The following is a 14,834-nucleotide window of genomic DNA, read 5'->3' as shown; positions in this document are numbered from 1 at the left end:
CACGAGATCTGTATCTCATTTGGGCCCTTCATCAACCCATTTTGTGGAGATAGATAGAAACTGAAGCTCAGAGAGGTGAAGAGATAGAAACTGAAGCTCAGAGAGGTAAAGTGACCTTCTGGAGGTCACACAGTGCGCTGGAAGCAGGGCTAGAATTGGAACTTTGGCCTGACTGATGGAAATCCCCATTCCTACTGCACCAGGCTGCCCCATCGCAGGACGTGCAGGGAACTGGGGAGTCAGGGCGCCTGAGTACTGGACCTAACCCACCAGAGCTCTGCCACCAGCTCACAAGTGACTCTGGTGGGTCTCGTCTCTGCTCTGGGCTCGGCGTCCCCAGTTACAAATAAGGAAAATCAGACTCATTTGTCTCTGAGGCTATTTCCAGCTCTCATACCAGGTGGCCATTCGCAGCCTCGTCTGTCTGCTGGGACGGCTCCCGCCTCTTCTGCAGCCATAGCCACACTGGTGAGCAGACCCACGGGATAAATCCACCCAGGCTATGTCACTGCTCCCACTACAGAAAGACAGCGGGTATCTGAGGGAGAAAGGCCGAGACCTCAGAGGGCAGGACGTGAGCTTGGACCAGCCAGGAGTTTGGTTTACAAATGGATGTGGTGCCTTGTGATCCCGGCTCGAGCCTCAGCCTCCACCCCAACTCCTCCCCCAGACCTCACACTTGGGACCCCCAGAAGGGCCAGACAGACACAGACACGGGGGCCATTTCCACTGAGGGGAGGGGACGTGGACAGCCTGGGTCCCCCAGCTCTGCCCTCACCCTCTGTGCGCTTGCCCAGCTGTAAACTTGGTCCAGTGATCCCTGCCCAGGACGGCTGGGGAAATCCAGCCTCTTCAAAGGGAGTGCCTGGAAGGGCATTAAGCTGCCGATGTGTTGAGGGTCACACTCTCCTACTGGGGCCAGTTCTTTTTTGATAACTTTAAAAGAACTGTTAATAAATGAAATGCATGTTTATGGTACGTGATGGGGAAAATACAGAAGCCCAGAGAAGAAAATGGAGATCTCCTGCAATCCCACCACCCAGAGATAACCCCCGTCCACATTCCAGCCTTTGCTCTGAGCCTTCGGGAACAAGCGTAACCAGCCCCTCTTCCGCTATGTGATCTGCTTCCTACACCCCCGCCATCGCCCCCCGCAATGCACAGGCATTTTCCCGTCTTGTAAAATCTTCCAGCGTGCCATCTTTGGTGGCTACGTTGTACCCCATTGCTTGAACGCTGCCCCACTGGGAGACACTGAGGTTCTGTCCATTGTTTCCTCTTCGTTAGCCATACATACTCTGTGATAAACGGGGACCATTTCCTCCCTTTTTCACAACAGGCCAGGGATTCAGGGGTCATCCTAGGGCCTCACAGGTTGGCTCCCCCTCTCTCCTCTCTTCCCCAGGCGTTCTCTCCTCCCTGCCCAGTCACTTCCAGGTCCCCTCACCTTCAAGCCATCCGGGCCAGGTCTTCCAGGAAACCCCTTTCTGCCAGGTTGACCCTGCAACAGGGAGAGGTGAGTGAGAGAAGCCAGGAGGGGGCAGGGATGCAGAGCCCCACGTCTCTAGGCTGCCAACTGTCCTTGGGGAGGCAGGGAAGGTCTCCAGCTGTGTGACCTTGGGAGGTCCCCCTTCCCCGCTGGTCTTGTTTGCTAATGGGGATGACGAAACCTGCTTTCAAGGAGTGAGGAAAAGGAAGGGACTGGAACAGAAGATAAAGGACACAGGGGGAATGGAGAGTTTACACTAGTGGTCCTCAAGGTGCGGTCCGGGGCCCTCTGGGGGTCCCTGAGACCCCTTCACTGGAGATTTCACTGGAGGTCAAAACTATTTTCATAAGAAATTAAGCTGTCATTTGCCCGTGTCACTCATTTTCATGAATGTAAGTGGAGTTTTCCAGCGGCTACACAATACGTGGTATCATCCACAGATGGAACGGAGGCAGACTGGAGAATCCAGCTGACTCCTATTAAGCCAGACGTTAAAGAGATTTGCAAAATATGTAAAACAATGCCACTCTTTTCATTAGATGATTTTGCTTTGGAAAATATAGCTATATTTTTTTTAAAAAAACTATTATTTTTGTTAACATGAAACGGGTTTGTTATTAGTTTTGAAAGAACTGATCCAAAGTTTCTCAGTTTTAAGTACTCATATCGATGTAACCTACACAAAGAAAAGCATTTTGGGCCCTCAATCATTTTTAAGAATGTAAAGAGGTCCTGGGACCAAAAAAATCCACAACCTGCCAATTTATGCAATCGCGACTGAAGGTGGGGCAGGACACACACCTTCTTTCTGGAAGCTCACTTGGAGCAGAGGATAGAATGCAGAGTCAGTTTCCAGGCAGGGCATCCTCGCTTCCTGGCTATGAGATACTGGGCTAAGCCCTTCGCTCTTTGAGCCTTGAGGGCCTTGAATGAAACTAAGCAAGGCACGGTCTCTCTCACAGGAGAATCAAATGAACGGAAATGGATGCGCAAAGCACCAGCACACAGTAGGTGCGCAAGAACAGTTTCCTGCCCCTTGTCTCTCTCCTCTGGGGTCTGTCCTAGCTCCATCCCTGGGGGGGCCCAAGGCCCTCACTGACAACTTCTCTCCAGAGCACCACCCAGATGTTGCCCACCTGCACACAGTTGGCTCAGCACTGACAAATCCCACCTCCCCCGAGCCAGCAACACTCACCTCCAAGCCAGGGGCCCCCGGTGGCCCCATGGGTCCCTCCTCTCCCTAGAGTCGGGAGACACGAGAGAGGAACAAAAAGGAGAAAGTTAACCCAGCGGTTGCCTTGGAGAACTTGACCTGTTAGGAGGGGAAGGGGTGGGCACAGGAGAGCTCTCCTGGACCTAGAAATGGTGCACCTGGGTCCCCTGCCTAGCCCCACCCAAGGCAGAGGCCTAGAGGCCAGGCCACATGGGGGCTTCTGTGTGAATGGGGCTCCAGCTGCCCTGTGAATGTGGTTAGCTCGGGCTGGTGGTAGTGCTGGGCAGGAGAGCCAAACCCTATCATATGCTGTGGGAGTAGAGCCCAGACGGCAGCTCAAAGATACGGGCTCTGTTCTGAGCTCTGCCATTTACTCGGTGAAAGAACTTACCCTCACCGTGCCTCAGTTTCCCCACCTGTAAAAGGGTGCAGGGCAGAGAGGATCATACTAAACTCTGATGAGTAGCCTAAGTTGAGCTCCTGGAGGAGAGCCACGATGCCTCATTCTTTTTTGAAGGATGAGTGCGCCCAGGGTCTAGTGGGTGTGTGGTGCATGAAGGCTGGGAGGCGGGCACAAGAGAGGGAAGAGATGGAGGACCGAATGAATGTACGAGTGGACAGGTGAATCAATGAAGACATGAGCAAGCGGCAGGCATACGAGTGGTAACGTGGTAACGTGAGAGTAGACGGAAGCACGGGGCTGGTGCTGTCTTTCCCTCCTACCCTCCTTCCGGCTTCCCGCCCGTGGAGATGCCTCAGGCCCTCCCACAGGCTCAGGCAGCCTCCAGACTGGCCCGTATGGCATGCCAGACCCGGAACCAGCCTGAGAAGCCACCCATGTCAGCCAGATGACTGCCTGTGGTCGTGGTGAGTCTGGGCCTCCTGCACCCTCACCCAGGGCTGTGTGTCACGGGGGACCTGAGGCCTGAGGCCAAGCTGTGCAGTGGAGGGCCTCGTGCATGGGAAAAACCTGGGACCAGCCCCTGAGGCATCCAACAGCCCTCCACCTGATGCTCCAACAGGCCCAGAGAACTTGTCAATCCCCTTCATCATGAATGAGTCAATCAGCACATCTTTACTCTGCCACTTACTAGCTGCACTAGTCTTGTCATTCTCTGGGGAGGCCGGAGGCGGCCCCCGGGAGCCCAGAAGTTACAGGGTCTATGCCGTGGGCTTTGGGTTCAGCAGACCTGGGTTGGAATCCTAGTGCTGCCTGCCACTAACCATGGGACCCGACATCGTGTCTTTATCCCCCTGAGATTCAGGACCTCACGTGAGCTGACGATTCCTTCCCTCCCAAATCAATACCCCAATAAACTGTGCTGCTGTGAGCAGAAGCAGTGGCGGTGGCTCTGAGAGAGAAAACCTCAGGGCAATGGGGTTGCCGTGGTGGGAGTGACCCACCAGTCAGGCCGGGGCAGAGAAGGACCCAGAAAAGGTCACGGGGCAGGGCTGTAAAGGGTGAGCTGGAGGGCAAGCCTGAGCTGGCCCCTGGGCCCTGTGTCTCCTGACTGAGGGGCCCTGGCCCTCATCTAAGGCCTCCGGGACCCAGGAGAGAGCAGGCTGGGAGCTGGGAGGGATGGGCAGGGGGCAGGGCCAGACGGTCTCACCTCTGGCCCCAGCTGCCCACGGGGTCCCGGCAGGCCTCGAGCTCCAGGCTTACCCTGGTGAGAAGGGAACAAAAAGGGGTCTCAGAGGCAGCACCTCCATCTCCATCACAGGCTGGCAAGACTCCGGCTGGCTTGCAAGCAGGCCCATGGTTTCCAAAGAGTTGTCATCCTCATTAGCCGGAGCTCCCCTGGGCAGGGACTCACCTTCATGCCTTCCTGGCCGTTGTCCCCAGGGGGGCCAATGTCTCCGGGAAATCCCTGAACGGAAGCAGAGGGTAGAAGTCACCCAGGGGGACTATGAAGGGAAATGCCAAGGCCACAGGTCCTACAGGGGGACCGACCTGGATTTCCATCTCATCCTGCAGGGGATGTGACGCTGGGCCGTCAGTTATCACAGTTCTAAAACAAAGAATCAGCCCCTACACTTCAGAGAGGTGCTGAGAAAATTAAGGAAGACAAGGCAGGAAGGTCTCAGCACAGGAACAAGCACATACAAGTTCGTCCAATCCAGACTTTCCCAAGTCCTAAGCCTGGGGCAGCCAGGGCCTCAGAGCCAGCCGTCCTCTGCACTGAGAAGTGCCATCCTTTACTGCAGGGATCCTCTGTGTTCTGGGTTTGTTGTGACTTTGAAAGCCTCGAAAAGGACTGATCTAGTAAATCTCAGCTCGTATCGGAAGCTGAAATTCCCACTGAGATTTACTAGATGGAAGACTAGTACATCCATTTACAATGGAAGCTTCTTCCTGACACGGAGCAGAATCTCCTCCCTTCCCCAACGGAAAAGGCCTGCCCTTCTCTGTCCCTTCTAGTCAGGGGCCCAGGGCCCCTCAGTCTGGCTTCTTCCAACTGCCCTGCTTCCAATGTTGCTGATCACTAGGACACCCACGCTTCTCTGGGTGTGAACTGACCAGCACAGGCCAGTATAAGAACATCCCCTTCCTTGTCCTAGGTGTAATACCTCTGTTAATTCAGCCTAGAACCCCATTTGCTTTCAGGGCAGACCCACTACTCCCTTTGGTTTCTGCCAGCCAGAAACCAAAGCCTTCTTATATGAATCCCTGAGATCAGAATGCTCCCCCACTCCGCCTTTGTAAGTGGCTTTTTCCCCTTCCTCTTTTGAGCTTTTGGTAACTCCCATTAAGTTCCAGCTCAAGCCTTCTCTCACTCTTCTCATTAGCAAAGGCAAGAACGGTCCTGAATTTGGAGCTAACACACATGGAGCTAAAGCCCCATGTGTTTTTCTTCAAATTGAAAGACTCAAAGTCCCATTCTGCCCCGACTCACTGTGTGACCCCGGACAGGTTTCTAAGCCTCTCTGGGCCTCGGCTTCCTCACCTCTAAAATGGCGACCATAAAATCATCTAACAGGGCTGTTCCGAGGCTTAAAGAGAATAAGGTGAGTGCAGCGCTTAGTTCAGTATTTGGCACCTGGTAAGCACTCGATAAAAATCTGCATTCCAAAGGGTTTTGGGTCCTGCTTCCTGGGAAAACAAAACAAGTCTGCCTGGGGTGGGCCTGTCTCCAGGGAGAACTTGAAGGTCAGGATCCTGATCAAATCCTAGCACTCACACAGCTCGGACCCACTGATGAGTGCAAGAGCTAATTCACACGGGGGCTAGGGAGCTGGAGCTGCACCCACGGTCGGTGGCCGAAAAGAGGCAAAGACCCGGGAAGGCGCTGACACGCTCGTCAGCTTCTGTGTCTTCAGCTGCGCCGAGCCATCTTCTGGATACTGAGTCCGCCAATCCAAACAGAACGCAAAGATGGGGGAGGAAGACCCCACCCCCGTCTGTCCAGGGCCCCAGGAGGGAGCCAAAGAGCAAATAAAGACCTTCTTTGCTACAAGTAGCAGAGTGACCCTGAGGAGGTCACTCCGCTGCTCTGTGACTCAGTTCCCTCATCTGTAAACGGTGGTAGCGATATCTCCCTCACTGGTTGTGGTGGCCATTCGATCAGTTTTCATCCCAAAGATACTACGCGGCCTCCTGGCATGAGGAGGTGCCTAATAAATGGGAAGCAGCAGGCTTTCCACCCGCACTGGCCAGACTGCTGGGAAACCTGGACTCTCAGAAAAGTCTTTTTCCAGTGACCAGGGGAAGGAACCAGGTCCATGGAAGAGAGGCCAAGTCCATTCGTCTAAAGATAGGACTGTGTCATGGCCAAAGTCAACAGAGTGGAAAGCAGAACTTGTAGGTTTCAGGAAACACTCTCTCTTCCATCCGGGGGATACCAGGAGTGATCTTTGGAAGGATCTGGAGAACCCGGCAGAATTAGACTTCTGTCTCTGAGACCTCACGAATGTGCAAGGCCCCAGGCCAGGGAGGTGTGTAGAGGTGGGGTGGGGGCTAGGGCTGACCTAGACCCCCTGAGACAGACAGTAGCCCTAGCACTGTCCACCCTGTTCTCCAGAGCTGGTCCCCGTACTGGGGTTTGGGGAGGGGTGGGGGGAGAGCAAAAGGGGCTCGACTAGCTGCCTCGCTCCTTTGTACATAAATGCCAGGGGATGAACGTTTAACGTACCTGTGCTGGTTATCACATGTATCAGAAACTCTCAGGTTCTACTGACTCAACTAGAGTTGTTACGTTAATTGCTTTATCCGTCCTTCACTATTTCTCCTTCTCCATCGAACACCAGAATTGTACACTTGTCCCCTGCTCCCCCGTGTGAGCCGTGAGCCCTGCACTTCTCCAGGGTGGCTGCTGGTAGTTACAAAAGTTCCAGAGCTCAGAGGGGTTGGATGCCTCAAACCTCAGGGTAGAGGATGTGGGGAGCTCCTGTGAAGGGTCGAGGCAGTAGAGCTCAGAGGGTTTTCTTGATGTTTGTTCTGGAAACTGTAAAGGTGGCTACGAAGCTGGGGAGGCTGTCTGAGGCCAGCTTCTGTGCCACTGCCTTTGAGAGCCTCTAGGGAAGCCGGGAGGCACAGAGGCAGAAAAGGAATTTCTATTCTCAGCCCCATCTCTCATCTGCTGTGTGACCCCAGGCAAGTCTCTCCCTGTCTCTGAGCCTTGGTTTCCCAAGCACAACAAACACCCAGTCCCAGTAGCAGCCAGACACAGAGAAATAGGGTATTGCATACCTCGGGTCCAGGGGGCCCAGGAAACCCAACGGATCCTTTGTCTCCAACTTTGCCCTATGGAAGAGAAGAGATTGTGGAGGAGGCAGGGCTAAGTGAGGGTCTACCTTCCCTGGATCTCCTGTATTAGCCCCCTGGCTGGGGGTGGCTGGAAAACTCAGGAGAATATGAGTGAAATCTGCCTAGGTACCTGCAAGGAGCTACGGTTCAAACCCCATCTCCCACACTTGCTAGCCACAGGATCCAGGGCAAGTCACTTCACCTGGGAACCTCACTTTCCCCATCTGCAAAACGGGAGCGATAATAAGTCTTTAACTCCTGGGGTTGTTGGCAGACTTCAGAGAGGTATAGCACAGGAAGGATCTGATACACAGTAACGTCCAATAAATAAACAACACCCACTACTATTATTAATAATGTTACTATTAGTTATGAGACATCGGGAGCCCTGCTTCTCACCAGAGGTCTGCCAGTGACTGATGCCTATCTATGGCGCTGGGTGTACTCCTGCCCCTCTGGGCCTCAGTGTCCTCATCTGTAAAATGGGTGAATCTCCATTTCTGCTCTGCCCTATTCGCCTCCCAGAGCTGCTGCGAGAGGAAAGGAGATCCTGGATGTGAAAGCATCTCTGGCCACATTCCATGACCATTTGGAGAGTGTGAGGTTGGGGATCTCAGAGCAGAGGTACTTACCACAGGCCCTGGCTTCCCCCGTGCGCCTGGGAACCCTGGTAAGCCCTGGCTCCCCTGAAAAAGATGCAGAGCAAACTGTGGTTAGTTAGGACCGGAAATGGCCAGATGAACGGCTGCTTGGTCATCCTTGCCGGCCTGAGGCTTGGAGAACATCCACATTTAGGGGGAGGATGAGCTCCCCAGTCCTTTTCCCTGCTTGCAAGTTCCAGCTTGGCAGCCCTATAGGCTGGGACCCGGGGATGCAAAGGTGAAACAGCAGCTCCTGTCCTCACCAGGTCATCCTGGAACCCGGGACCCTGGGCCTCCAAGCAAGCACTGAAGCACCCTTGATGCCTGGGGAAGTCTGGAGCCTGGGGCCCAGCTGGAGAGGCAGCCAGGCCTGCGTGGCTCGCAACCCGGAGACACTGAGGCTGGGTCAGGACAGGCCAGCCAGAAGGGAGGGGAGAGGAAGAGGCAGAGCTGGCCAACATCTGGGTCTCGTTGACTGGCTGGGTGAGGTCCAGATGTGGCCACATGGTGCCGGACGCAGGCAAAGAGGAGCCGGCCTCGGCAGGCTGCCTGGGTTCCTCGGTCGGTCAGGTCAGCTACTCACTCAGACGTGTCTTAAATGTTCACCAGTCTACAGGACCCTAAGCTGAGCTCCTCCAGGCCAGCCGGGGGCCCTATCCTTGGGAACCTGCTGTCTGCAGGGGGCTGAGCACAAATCCCCATCAACCAGGGGAGAAATGTGCTACCGCAGGTGATGGGCAGGGAATGAGAATGGCAGAGAAGGGAACGGTCACTTCCTGAGCAGGTAGAGAAAATGGCACCCACGCGGGGTTCTGCGGCGGGGCTGGGCCGTGCACAGGCGGGACGGAGGGTGTGCCCGGCTAGGCAGCAGTGTGCAAGCTTGAGGTGCAGCGGGCAGGTCAGTGGGGCTGGAGCACAGGGCTAGAAGGGCGAGGGGCAGGAAAGTGTCAGAGCGTCCTGTGCACTGGGGGTCCGAGTGCTGGGGCAAGGAGCCGGGACACCACTCTGGGGGCAGTAGGGAGCCATGGATGGGCTGAGAGCACAGAGCAGAGCTGGGCCCTCAGAACAGTTTTGTGGCGGTGAGGAAGACAGCCTGGGAGGGAAGAGGCTGGGGCCTGGGAATAAGTCAGGAGGCCATTGTGAAGTCCAGGGAAGAGACAGTGAGAGGGTAGACGGAGGATGGAGAAGACAGGATTGTGTGAAAGGAAGCCATCCTACAGGCGGGTCCTGGCCCTTGACGGACCCTGGGAAGGAAGCCAGAGCAGAGAAGGGCAGGGCAGGGGGCAGGGGGCGAATCTGCTGCAATTACCTTGTCTCCTTGGAATCCGGTATCTCCTGACACACCCGGAACCCCTTGTTCACCCTAAATACACACCAGCAAAGAAGGTTACGATGGAGACCACGGTGGGTTCTGGAAGTCTCCCCGACATCCAGACCCACTGGGAGGGTACAGCTCTGCTGAGGCTGTTCCCAAAGTCGATCTGCCCAGCAGCAGCCTTGTTAGAGAAAAGGGCAGCTCCCAGCCCTGCCCTGCCCCCGGTAGGGAAGGTAGGCCCTGGGGGGAACAGAGCCAGCTTACGTGCAGGTCTGCCTGGGCTTGCTCAGGTGGCTAAACATTCCACTCATAGAAAACTAAACTGCCCAGTGTCACCTGGCCTTGTCAGGAGCACAGACACTTGAGGGTCAAAGGAGCTGTGCCACGATCTTTCAACCTCCTCCTCACCAACTGGGGCCACACAGAGGAGCTTGCAGCCTGGACAGTGGCCCTGCACCGCTGACGGTTCTGAGCGCTTGCATCTGTTGCTTGACATTTTTCACCACCAGGCTGTGAGCTGTCATTTCGTCCTTCTGTGGGAGTTTCTATGCCAGCAATCTGCTTCGGTCTACTGCTAATTAGCTGCTGTTAATCACCTATAGCATGAGAAACCGGAGCACCTGGCTACTTAAGACTATGTGTAAACAGCGAGTCAACTGGCCTCGAGTTAGGTCCGGGTGTTTCTTTGCTAAGATGACACACTGCGTGGGCTTGGTGACACTGATTCCGGCTGTCGGAGGCCTCTTCTAGTCCGTGCCTGTATTCAGCCACGTCCTGGTAAATGAGCTGTCGCAGAACCAGATTGGGAGACGTTTCTCCTTGGAGCTGGACGTGTCTCACACAGCCCTCATCATTTCCAGCTTCCCATGTTGGTACATTGGCCCCAGGACTCAGAAAACATTCACAGCCTCGGGAGCAGTTGGAGGAATGGGGAGAAAAACCCAGGAAGAATGGAGAATCTTAGAGAACTCATGTCGTGCCGCTAAGGCCATGATCCAGCAGAACTCCCTTGGTAGAACAAAAGCCAGATTTTTTTTTTAAATAAAAAAAAAAAATGTTAACTTACTTTGGTTTTTCCAGTTTGGAAAATCTTGTACAATATCCCAGAATTTTAGGAACCAAGGAACATTTTTTTTAAATGTCCAAAGGAGGAGTAAGATGGTTTTAAAAAAAAAGTTTCAAAGGCACCTAAGAAATCAAGACAATGGATTTGGAGAAAGCTGGGCTTGGCTCAGAAGCCTGGGTTCCAGAATGTGCCGCCACGGGGGGAGGGGGAGCCAGGTTGTTTTAAGTGGGACTGAGGCCAGGCTGGGTCATGGACAATCTGGGATTCTGGGCAGGATGACCATGGAACATGAAGGGGTATCTCCATCACCCCAGGGGAGGGCCGGGGGTAGGGTGGGAGTGAAGAGGGGATGATCCGAACCCTGACCCCCGAAATATTAAGACCCTGCCCCAGCCAAAGGGGCAGAAAAGAGATTTTTTTGCTTTTCTTATTTTTCTTTTTTTTCAACACTTAAGACTTATTGGATTTTCCTGAGATCTACGAGCAGGAAAATAATTTTCTTTTTTTTTTTTTTTCCAGTGCTTTCACCTCTCTCAATGTCCCAGGCACCAGCGGTCAGCAAGCCAGCCAAGTTCTATGTAACACATTGATTGCCATGTTCCTGAAGAAACAGTGAGCTGGAGGCCAGCTCTGCGAAGGGCCTATAAAAAGCTCCCTGCCTACACTCCTATTTCCCCCACTTCCTTCCGCTCCTCCACGACTTCAACATTTCCAGAGTGCTGACGACTCACACCGCAGGGTAAACAGGTAGCTGTGGGGAAGCCCCACCTCCAACAGAAAGCCCCTGCATCTCCAGAGCGAGGGCCATGGAAGAGGGGGCTTAGCAAAGGCAGCAGGGCAGAGCCAGGGGGCAGAGCTGAGTCGGCGAGGCTGAGGGAGCTGCAGCTGGGGGCTTGGGCATGACGGGAGGAGATGGGAAAGGGGGAAACAGATGAGAAGACTGAGCACCGCACGGCTAGGTACCTAGGGGTGGGAGTGGGTGAGACAATCTGGGGTGCCCATTTCTGCCCAGCAGCTCTAACTTTCTGAGTCCAGGGTCTGGGCTGGCTCCAATAGATCACTGAGTTTCCTTCGATGCGTCTCTTCTCCTCTTTGGGTCTGCTTCCCCGGCTGTGAAATGTAGGCACTGGAGGAGGTGACTTCTAAGGGCCTCACTGGCTCTGCCCTGCCGACCTGTCTTGCTTCGTGATGGAGGTCTCTGTGGGCAGTGCCTGGGTTCAAATCCTGACACTACTTACCAGCTGTCTGTGCTCGGCAAGCTTCCTATCTCACAGAGGGGTGGAGTATGCCCGGGCTAAGCCCCGCAGAGCACTCAGAGCAGGCCCAGCGCCAGTACCTGTTCCTGTTCCTCGGATTTAGGAGGAGCAGAGCCACCTGAAGACAGGTGCAGAGGCAGCCTGGCCCCGGGAGTAGCTGAGCAGCTCTTATTGGCTCAGGTTTATGGAAACTGGGATATTGCCAGAAGTTCTCCCACACTCCCTGAGGCAGAGGGGAGGGCGGGGAGATGGCCACAGGGCAGAGCACAGGGGCACCACTCCCTGCCCTCCATGTCTCTTGGCTCAGATGCTGCAGGACCTAGGCCAGGTGCTGCCCCATGCTGGGCCCCGGGGTCCCACCTACCCACCTCCAGCTCTGCTTTGGCCCGGGGTCAGTTCAGCAGCAGGGCTGCGGAGGGCACGTGGCAGCTGGCAGGAAAGCAGGTGGGAGCTCAGGGGCCCGTCCTGGTTTTTCCGTTGCATTTTCAGAGTCTGGGATGGGGCTCCCTCTTCTCATCTGGGCGGCTGATGCATATCTGTTTCCTCCTATGCCTGGGAGGGGTCTCTGGACCCCCCATCAGCCCTGCCCTGGGGCCCATCATCTCAGCACCGCTCCTCCCCGCCCACCCCGTGTTCTGTGGCTTTGGCCTCAGCTTTGCTCCCCCAATTCGGAGACCTGCCTTACCCTACCCCCGACCCGGATCTCGAGAGCCCCCCACACTCTGTCTGCCAAGGTCTGCGTGCCTCCAGAGCCATCAGCCTGGGTCCCACCCAGAGTTAACAAGGAAGAAGCTGGGGAGTGCAGATCTAGCGGGGCCAGAGGGGAGGCAGTAAGAGCGCAGGGGAGTGGACCTGGCAAGAAACCAGCAGCAGCGTCGAGGCTGAGGGGGTTCGCATGCAGACAAAACACAGTGCAATAAGGGAGTATTCAGATCACCTTATCACCTTTCAGTCCGGGTTCCCCCACGTTTCCCATCAGTCCCTGCAAGACAGAGGCCAGGGTTCAGCTGTGAGGGACGTTCAAAACCCCACAAGTCAAGAGCCCTGGCGTAAACCCACTGGCTTGCGGCAAGACTCCGTGCTGGGGGCCCCAGCCCAAAGGGCAGTGGTGCGGATTGAAGGACCATGAGAAGGGGCAGCTGACTGGTGAATCGCAGTGCTCTGGACACATCCAGGGGAGAAGGGTGCCGATGGGGAGAGACGGGCTTCATGAGCCGTGTCACACGCTTGCTGGCCAAATGGAATCATCCCTGGAACGTGGTCCGGGCAATTTTAGCCCACCTTTCTCCTGCATGCCCATCCTACTCAGGGATGTCCTGAACTCACTGGCTTGCCATTATATAGAGTTTCTGTGCTCCTGGTAACGGCCCCCACTGGACTTTCAGTGCCCTGAAGTCCAGAACCAAGTCTGACTCAAGCTCAGCTGGAGGACTGCTGTCCAATGAAGATGTCTGGCATAAATGACATGCGGACGATGACCGGCTCTCAGGACTGAGAAGCACGGAGCCCCTGATCTGCCACGTTCCACCCCAGCCCCCCTCTGAGTGCCCCCCAACACCGTATCAGGGTAGCCTTCCTTCCGGGCTGAAATGAGTCAGGGGGTGCCCAGCTGTGATGAGACTCGAATTAAGGGACAGCTCTTGTTTACCTTCATGCCCTTGGGTCCTGGGTAGCCAATTGGACCCAATGCTCCCATGTCGCCCTGGGAAGAGAAAGAGAAGAGGAAGCCATGAGAGGTGGCTCACAGGAGGCTGGCCTGGGAAGGATTTCGAGGACGCAATCCCCCTGGGTTGGTCTTGTAATTAGGCACGTTCATCTCCACTGAAGTACCGGAGTGAATTTCACAGAGGACCTCTCCCAAGTTCATTTCCTGATTGCTGCCCCTTTCACCCCTCCTTTCCACCTCATATTAGATTCTTTACATCCCATACTAGTTAAGAGACTCAGGGCATTTCACTGGGCTTCTGTGGACCTCGATCTCTTGATCTATAAAATGGGGATAATGATCCCTCGCCCTGAAAGCTGTTGTGAGGGTTAAATAAGCATACACAGAGGCTTCGACTCCTCTAGCTTAGTGAGGGGCAGGAACTTTCTGCTTCCAGAAGCTGGGCCATCTCCTCGGGACAGCAGCAAGGAAGGAGTGGGGCTGTCAATCACAGACACCCGAGGTGCAGATGGACCCTGTAGGACACTAAGATCAGCGGGTAGGTCCTGGACCACAGGCTGGAGACCCAGCGTCAGATCAGATCAAACTTCCCAAGGCGGGAGCAGAGGAGTTCCTAGACCCTGGAGAGTCACGTTCCCTTCACGGGGGGCCCTTCACTGAGGGCTGGGGAAAGGCCGGGAGGCAGTGAGTGTATGTCGAGGCCAGACCACCTGTCCCACCTCTCCGCCGCTGCTCACTCACTGTGCGATTTCGGGGGTTAACCTCTCCGTGCCTCAGTTCCCTCATCTAAAACAGGGACTAATACTCTGCGCTCCCTAGAGTTGTTTGGAGAAGTAATTGACTTACATGTATAAAGTACTTGGCACTGCCTGGAGGCATTTTTGGTGGTTACAACCGAAGAGGTGCCACTGGCATCTCCGTGGAGGCCCCACAGCAAAGAATTAGCTGGCTCAAATGTCAATAGTGTTGAGGTGAGAAACCCTGGTCTAAAGGGAAGGGGTGAATGGATTTTCTCTAAACGAGCCCACCCTCTTTCCCTGAAGTCTCGTCCTCACTTCCTGCCCTCCCCCATCACCGCTGCCCTCAGCCACAGCCATCACAGTAAGCCCTCCCCCAGAGAAAGGGAGCCCTTGAAATAACCTCTTCTCTCCCTTGTCTATCCTCTGTGACCGATCTGAGTGTCTGGCTGCTGTGTGAGCCCAGTCAATGTGCTTCACCTCTCTGGGCCTCAGTTTCCCACATCCCTGAATCAGGCTCCACAGAGGCCCCTGACAAATGCTCTGAAGCACTGAGGAACAAAGGCTGCTCCAGGTGGCCAGGTTCAAGAATCAGTTCCTGTGGGAGCTGCCTGGAGACAGCTCAGAGGGAGACCGGCAGAGAATGAAACATCACATTCCTGCTGACTCCTGCGTAGCCTGTGCACTGGAATGTCCCCAGGAGAGAG

At 55.1% G+C, this 14,834-nt stretch overlaps 1 protein-coding gene across 1 annotated transcript in view; it reads right to left on the bottom strand.

The window, feature by feature from the left end:
- COL27A1 (collagen type XXVII alpha 1 chain) overlaps window positions 1–14,834 on the bottom strand; it is a 141,148-nt gene that overhangs the window by 59,285 nt on the left and 67,029 nt on the right. The window contains exons 15-23 of the mRNA XM_065878811.1: window positions 13,373–13,426; window positions 12,662–12,706; window positions 9,397–9,450; window positions 8,079–8,132; window positions 7,390–7,443; window positions 4,517–4,570; window positions 4,313–4,366; window positions 2,685–2,729; window positions 1,448–1,501 (exon numbers count right to left, since the gene is read on the bottom strand). Of these exons, the coding sequence (XP_065734883.1) occupies window positions 1,448–1,501; window positions 2,685–2,729; window positions 4,313–4,366; window positions 4,517–4,570; window positions 7,390–7,443; window positions 8,079–8,132; window positions 9,397–9,450; window positions 12,662–12,706; window positions 13,373–13,426 (468 nt within the window). The remainder of the gene's footprint in view (window positions 1–1,447; window positions 1,502–2,684; window positions 2,730–4,312; window positions 4,367–4,516; window positions 4,571–7,389; window positions 7,444–8,078; window positions 8,133–9,396; window positions 9,451–12,661; window positions 12,707–13,372; window positions 13,427–14,834) is intronic.

Source organism: Phocoena phocoena, chromosome 6 (assembly GCF_963924675.1).
Source record: "Phocoena phocoena chromosome 6, mPhoPho1.1, whole genome shotgun sequence".
Classification (NCBI taxonomy): Eukaryota; Metazoa; Chordata; class Mammalia; order Artiodactyla; family Phocoenidae; genus Phocoena; species Phocoena phocoena.
This window is presented reverse-complemented; position numbering and strand designations above follow the sequence as displayed.